Source organism: Monodon monoceros, unplaced genomic scaffold (assembly GCF_005190385.1).
Source record: "Monodon monoceros isolate NGI ecotype Baffin Bay Population unplaced genomic scaffold, NGI_Narwhal_1 Contig6195_ctg1, whole genome shotgun sequence".
Lineage (NCBI taxonomy): Eukaryota > Metazoa > Chordata > Mammalia > Artiodactyla > Monodontidae > Monodon > Monodon monoceros.
This window is the reverse complement of record NW_021701949.1, coordinates 16,108-23,355: the sequence shown is the minus strand read 5'-3', so window position 1 is coordinate 23,355 and position 7,248 is coordinate 16,108. Positions and strand designations below refer to the sequence as shown.

Genomic DNA, 7,248 nt, shown 5'->3' with positions numbered 1-7,248 from the left:
ATACACGTATCTATTCTTTTTCAAATTCTTTTCCCAGTTAGATTATTACAGAATGTTGAGCAGCGTCCCCTGTGCTATACAGTAGGTCCTTGTTTGTTATCTATTTTATATATAGCAGTGTGTACATGTCCATCCCAAACTCCTAATTTATCCCTCCTTCCCCACCCTTCCCCCCACCCCCGGTAACCATAAGTTCACTCTCTAAGTCTGTGAGTCTGTTTCTGTTTTGTAAACAGGTTCATTTGTATTATTATGTTTTTTAGATTCCACATATGAATAATATCATATAATGTTTGTTTTTTGATATGAGAAAAATTTGAAGGACCAACTATCAGTATTTAGGGACAAATGAATACTGGTATTTATTGGATAAAGGAGAGGAAGCAAAATGAATCAATAAAGTCTCTAGGTTTTGAGCTAAATTACAGAGCTTGCGATGCAATATCATGATGTAGCTTTAGCACGATTTTCTTTAAACTACGACACACAGCTATTTATACATTCCTAAAATTTCACATTTCAAGTTTCCCATAATGAATTGATAACCTATTTTATCGTTTTTGTTTGTTTTGTTATTTTGCGGTACGCGGGCCTCTCACTGTCGTGGCCTCTCCCGTTGCGGAGCACAGGCTCCGGACGCGCAGGCTCAGCGGCCGTGGCTCACGGGCCCAGCCGCTCCGCGGCATGTGGGATCTTCCCGGACCGGGGCACGAACCCGCGTCCCCTGCATCGGCAGGCAGACTCTCAACCACTGCGCCACCAGGGAAGCCCTATTTTATCTATTTTGTAACTTTGAACTTTAAATTGACTTTATTCATTAATTCATTCAGCAAATACTTCTTGGAAAACTTTCTCTATCAGGTACTATGCTAGGCACTGGAATTAAAGCAAAGATCATCAAAATCCCCACCACTGAGGATTTCTCAGTCTTCAGTACTTGAGGGTAAAGGTGGCAAATGTACACATTATAGTGTTCCATGATCTGCTTTGAAATGAAAGTGTGCACATAATTGCCAAAGTACTTCCATGAATGGAAACGTTGGGAAAGCATCGTATTAAATGAGAGGTACCTAGAGACTGCGTCATCTTTCCTTTTTGTAGGTCCAATGCCATACCCATGGAAGAAATAAATAAAACTGTTTGATACAATCAAACAACTGTTTGATACAAAAAATAAAACTGCAAAGATACAATTCTTATTTCGTCCGTTCTCAGCTGACCCAAACGTACAGGTGGTGATTTCTGTGGCCTTCCTGGTGATGTACCTGACCAGCCTCAGTGGAAATGCCATCATTGCAGTTACTGTCCAGATCAACCACTCTCTCCACACCCCCATGTACTTTTTCCTGGCTAACTTGGCAGTTCTGGAAATCTTCTATACATCTTCCATCGCCCCACTGGCCTTGGAAAACCTTCTTTCAACGGGCAAAACTCCTGTTTGTATCACTGGATGTGGCACCCAAATGTTTTTCTTTGTCTTCTTGGGTGGGGTTGATTGTGTCCTGCTTGCAGTCATGGCTTATGACCGGTTCATAGCAATCTGCTACCCTCTACGATACACCCTCATTGTGAACTGGCCCTTGTGTGTGGAGTTGATGGTAGGATCCCTGGTACTGGGGTTCCTGCTGTCGCTACCACTGACTATTTTAATCTTCCATCTCCCATTCTGCAACAACCGCGAAATCTACCGCTTCTACTGTGACATGCCTGCCGTCATGCGCCTGGCTTGTGCAGACACGCACGTTCACCGAACTGCTCTGTATATCATCAGTTTCATCGTCCTAAACATCCCCCTCTCAGTCATCTCCACCTCCTACGTCTTCATCGTGGAGGCCATTTTACAGATCCAGTCAGCAGAAGGGCACCACCGAGCCTCCCCCAACCTGCTCCTCTCACATCTTAGTGGTCCTCCTGCAGTATGGCTGCACCAGCTTTATATACTTGTCCCCCAGTTCCAACTACTCTCCTGAGATGGACCGGGTGGTGTCTGTGGTCTACACTTCTATCACTCCCATTTTAAACCCCTTGATATATAGTATGAGGAACAAGGAATTGAAAGATGCCCTAAGGAGGGCACTAAGCAAGTTCTAGGTAGGATGGTTCTACGACTTATTTAAATCAGGACACTTCTGAGAATGAAATGGGATGCAATTAATAATCATGCTGGGATGATGTACATGAGCCAGGACTGTCCTCAACAAACCGAGACATAGTATTCTAGAAGAATAATGAATGCACCGGAGGAAATGAATACTACTAATTGATATAAAGCTTTATCACATAGGGTAACATGATGTCCTGGGCATGGATGGAGGAGCTTCAGCATTTATTAATTGGACCTCTACTGCGTAATAGGTACTTTCTGTGGGTTATCTCACTCAGCCTATAATAAGTATCATTGTCTTCATTTTTAGAAAAGAAAACTAAAGTAGCTAACAAAAGACATATCCAGGGTGAGAACACAAGTATTCGGAAATCTAAAGGCTAAGCTGTCTTCACGCAATGACACTCCCCTTGTTCTAAGCTCGCTCTGCCAGTAAGAATATACGTTACCTCGTGCAAGTTTCTCCATCTCTCTAGGCTTCAGTTTCCTTATTTCTGAAGTGGCAGAGATGTGTTCCTTCCAAGGTCATAACATTATATTCTAAATATTGGCCCAGCAGACCCTGAATGGGAAAAAAAAAAAAAAAAAGAGGTTTTGCCGTTAGCCAAAGGAAGGAGGAAATTTTTTTACATTTCCTGTTTTGTTAACCAAAATGAAAACTCATGATTCTGCTCATAACGTTTAAAGAGCACCCCAGTAATAAAAAGCATAGTAATAATGGAGGAAATGTTCTTTAATTTAATAAGTGAAAATATAGGAGAGGAAGAAAGTGGGCATCATTGAATTTGGATTCCTTGAGGATCTCTTCTATCTCAGAGAGTGTTCCAGGCTCTGTTTGAGCTTCCAAGGAGAGAGATCATTAACTTGTAAGACACTCCATTCCTCGCTGGACAACTCCAGTTATTAAAGTACTGTACCCTATCTTGAGCTAAAGTCTATCTACAAACAACTTCCTCCCACTGATCCTGTTTTTCCTCCCTAAGAGCTCTCTTCTACATGACAGCTCTTCACATGTATTAGGATCGAGTGTGCATCTTCTATAAGTCTTCAGTCCTCTTTTCTCTAGAGCAAGTACTCCATCAACTTTTCCTCCAGGATATTACATTTTTTTTAAATTTTATTTTATTTATTTTTTTATACAGCAGTTTCTTATTAGTTATCTATTTTATACATATTAGCGTATACATCTCAGTCCCAATCTCTCAGTTCATCCCACCACCCCCACCCCTCCCACCACTTCCCCCCCTTGGTGTCCATACGTTTGTTCTCTGTATCTGTGTCTCTATTTCTGCCCTGCAAACTGGTTCATTTGTACCATTTTCCAGGAGATTATATTTGAACCCTCTCATCATACAAGTCACCTTCTAGATTTTCCCTAGCTCCATATTCTTCTATGGATTTTCAGAAATAAACAAAATACACTGGGAAAATTTTGTTCTGGGGAACTGCTACTTTTACCTGTGAACTATATTTCTATTAATTCATCTTGATCCTTTTAGTCTCATAAATATGGTATCAAATATAGTTTTCATATGTCTTTCAATGCTGCCTTATCATAATTTATTTTACTAACATACATGGAGGACTTTTCATTTAACACTGATATATTGTGTTTTTATTAGTTTTGGCCAAGTGACTAAACTGACAAGTCATCTTCAGGATTTATTTTATTCATCATAATTTTGTGTCATGGTCAAAATTGCAATCATATTTCATTTCCTTTGTCTAAGTCATTAACAAATATCTAAAATAGGACAGGATGAATGCAGCATCTATGGTAGTCCTCCTCTGTGACAACTGTTGTCCAACTAGATAGAAACCTGCTCAGTTAACACCATCTGTGGTACACTGTCACAATTATGATCCCCACCCCCTGTCGACCCCATCATCCTGTATCCATGTTTTTAGGTGACCCCTGTCACCCATGGATATGTGACTTGCTTTGTTGCAGGCAGAGGTTTTACCCTTACCCTTTGGTGCCTGTCCTCTCTTGCTGCCCTGAGACTGACAATGTGAAGAAACCAGGCCTAGAATGACACCTTGTAGAACACAAATTAGATGTCAAGTTGAGGCTCCCTAGACCAATTCCAGTCAATCCACCAGATGACTGCAGCCACATTAGTGACCCCAGTAAGACCAGCAGAACTGCCCAGTTGAGCTAGGCCAAAATGCTGACCCACAGAAACCTGGGCAAATAAAATCATTGATATTTTAAGCCCTTAAGTTTGGAGTGGTTTCTTTTGCAGCAAAAAAATAACCAATTCGCCATCCAATCTATAATAAACCATCTCTCCAAGAAGGATATCATAGGAAGCATATCAAATCCTTCCATACAATCAAAATACACTGTAGCACTTATATAAACTTAACCATTTAGAAGCCTTTTTTTTTTTTTTTTTTTTTTTTTGCGGTATGCAGGCCTCTCACTGCTGTGGCCTGTCCCGTTGTGGAGCACAGGCTCCGGACGCGCAGGCTTAGCAGCCACGGCTCATGGCCCCAGCTGCTCCGGGGCATGTGGGATCTTCCCAGACCAGGGCACGAACCCATGTCCCCTGCACCGGCAGACAGATTCTCAACCACTGCGCCACCAGGGAAGCCCATAGAAGCCTTATTTTTAAAGTGAGGTGCATTTGTCTTCAGTAACTTCCTATGGGCTCTTAGTCATCACCAGGTTTTTCAAATGCTTATAAGTTATCTGCCCAATCATGCACTTCCAGAATTTTACTAGAGATTGGCATTGAGATAGCTATTTTATTGTTTGGAAACCCACTAGTAAAATAAGTCAGAAAGAGAAAACAAATATTATATGTTATCACTTATACATGGAATATAAAAAATAAAACAAACCAGTGAATATATCAAAAAAGAAACAGACTCACAGATATAGAGAACAAACTAGTGGTTACCAGTGGGGAGAGCGAAGAAGGAGGGGCAAGATAGGAGTAGGGGATTAGGAGGTACAGACTATTATGTATAAATTAAATAAGCTACAAGGATATATTGTACAGCACAGGGAATATAGCCAATATCTTATAATAACTAGAGTATAATCTATAAAAATTGTGACTCACAATGTTGTATACCTGAAACTTAAATAATATTGTAAATCAACTATATCTCAATTTTTTTTAACTAAAGAAAAAAGAGAAATGAGCGCTCCTTTTGCAGCACATATACTAAAATTGGAATGATACTGAAAAGATTAGCATGGTCCTTGTGCAAGGATCCCACGCAAATTTGTGAAGTGTTCTATATTTTTAAAAACAAAAAAGCAAACTCATAGATACAGAGAACACATGGGTGGTTGTCAGAGGTGGGTGGGGCGGGGAGAGAGGAGGCAAAATGGGTGAAGAGAGGGGTCAAAAGCTACAAAATTCCAGTTCCAAAAATAAATAAGTCCTAGGGATGTAATGTACAGCATGGTGAGTATAGTTAATAATACTGAATTGTACATTTACAAGTTACTAAGAGAGTAGAACTTAAAAGTTCTCGTCATAAGAAAAAGAAATTTGTAACTATGTGTGGTGACAGATATTAACTAGACTTGTTGTGATGATCATTTTACAATATATACAAATATTGAATCATTATGTCTTATGCCTGAAACTAATATAATATGTCGATTATATCTCTATAATAAATAAAGAAAATTAAAAATAAAAGAAATGTGCATGATAGAAATGTGGACAGCAGATAACCAGCTAGGCTGTGTGTATGCATGTGTGTGTGTGTTAATTATAAATTACAAACTTGAATATTCTCCATGTGTTTGTCTTGTATGGGACAATTTTCTGATCTGGATTTTGCCAGTCCAATTAGACAGCCTACCTACCCAGGGGTATGGTACTAGATGGTCTTTGACTTTTGCAGTCGATGTACAACTTGTGGAGGCAACTTGGCCTGTACATAATCTGTTCCAACCACCATCCGGTGAGTGTTCACAAACTTCAGAACCTAAAAGAATTTAGACTTCCTAGACTCCCTAACAACTTAGGATGTTATTTAATTTCCACCACTCAGATGCAATCCCTCAAGACATGAATTAAAACTGAGTAACCTGGAGAAAGAAGTGCCCTGAGCATGAGGCTTCCATTTTTGCTGCTGGGAGTCTAGCAGATGAGATGTGGCTCTGGAGCCAAAAATTCCATCAATGGGGACTCCTTGATTACCCAGACTCTTTCAGATAAATGTCATGTTTCCTCTGGGTGTCCAGTTCTGTGCTATAAAGTCTTTCCTAGAGTCCCAGCCTAGAGCCACCTTCTCCATCCCTTTCAATGATTTGGTAAGCACACATCTCGCTACATCCAATCTTTTCTGTTTAAAATACAGAGGATTGTTAAAACCTAAACAATATACCTCTACGCTTTCCTATTAGATATCTTGTAAAGATATGTATTTTTTATTGAGCTGTTTAGCCCAGCAACATGTCATCTAAAAAGGCTTTCCTGACCACGCTTCCCATGCCAGAACAAGTGACCACACTCTCCGTCATGCTCCCTCTGTACCTTGAGTATAACTCCATCACAGCATCTGTAACATTGTAGTGCTCATGTACACTCTGACCTCTTTGGAGAACGTAACTATTTCTAGTTAGCTTGGTGTCTAGAGATTTCAAAAACATCAAATTAAGCCATTAATCATTAATTCACAGTCATTCTTTCAGGGCAAGCTCACCTCCACCGTAAAGCCTTACCTGACTCTTATTATCCCTCTGTTCTCAACTATGATAACATCACTTTCAAGGGACAGTCTCACATTGGACTTCATTATTAGAGAAACATTCCTGGCCTGTGTGTTTTATCTCCCAAGTCAGATGCTGACCTCACTGATTCCAGAGACCCTGCCTAATATATCATCAAATATCTCATAAATTTGCCACAATGAATGGGTGACACTCAAAAAAATAATCATCTGGAGAAGTACAGGTTAAATAACCTAACGGAAGAAACTGAACACACCAATCAAAGCACAGAAATACTCCAAAGTCTAACACAGACTATATAAAATACTGTCTTTGTTAGTTATCCACCACTGCTCTTCATTAAACATGTAGGAAGATGCACTATGCTCAGGGTCTAACATCCAACTCTTCTTTTGTGACTGTCTTTCAAGATTCCCAGCCTCTTTGTCATCCTTGCTTTCAG

At 40.0% G+C, this 7,248-nt stretch overlaps 1 protein-coding gene and 1 non-coding gene across 2 annotated transcripts; both read left to right on the top strand.

Annotated features, from left to right (window-relative positions):
* Positions 1 to 1,259: 1,259 nt before the first annotated feature.
* Positions 1,260 to 1,970, top strand: LOC114890677 (olfactory receptor 10V1-like). The gene has a single exon (XM_029214441.1). The coding sequence runs from the start codon at positions 1,260 to 1,262 to the stop codon at positions 1,968 to 1,970; it is 711 nt and encodes a 236-aa protein (XP_029070274.1).
* A 3,287-nt stretch (positions 1,971 to 5,257) lies between these two features.
* Positions 5,258 to 5,363, top strand: LOC114890682. Its single transcript, XR_003792338.1, has one exon. It is a non-coding gene; the product is annotated as a U6 spliceosomal RNA (small nuclear RNA).
* The last annotated feature ends 1,885 nt before the right edge of the window (positions 5,364 to 7,248 follow it).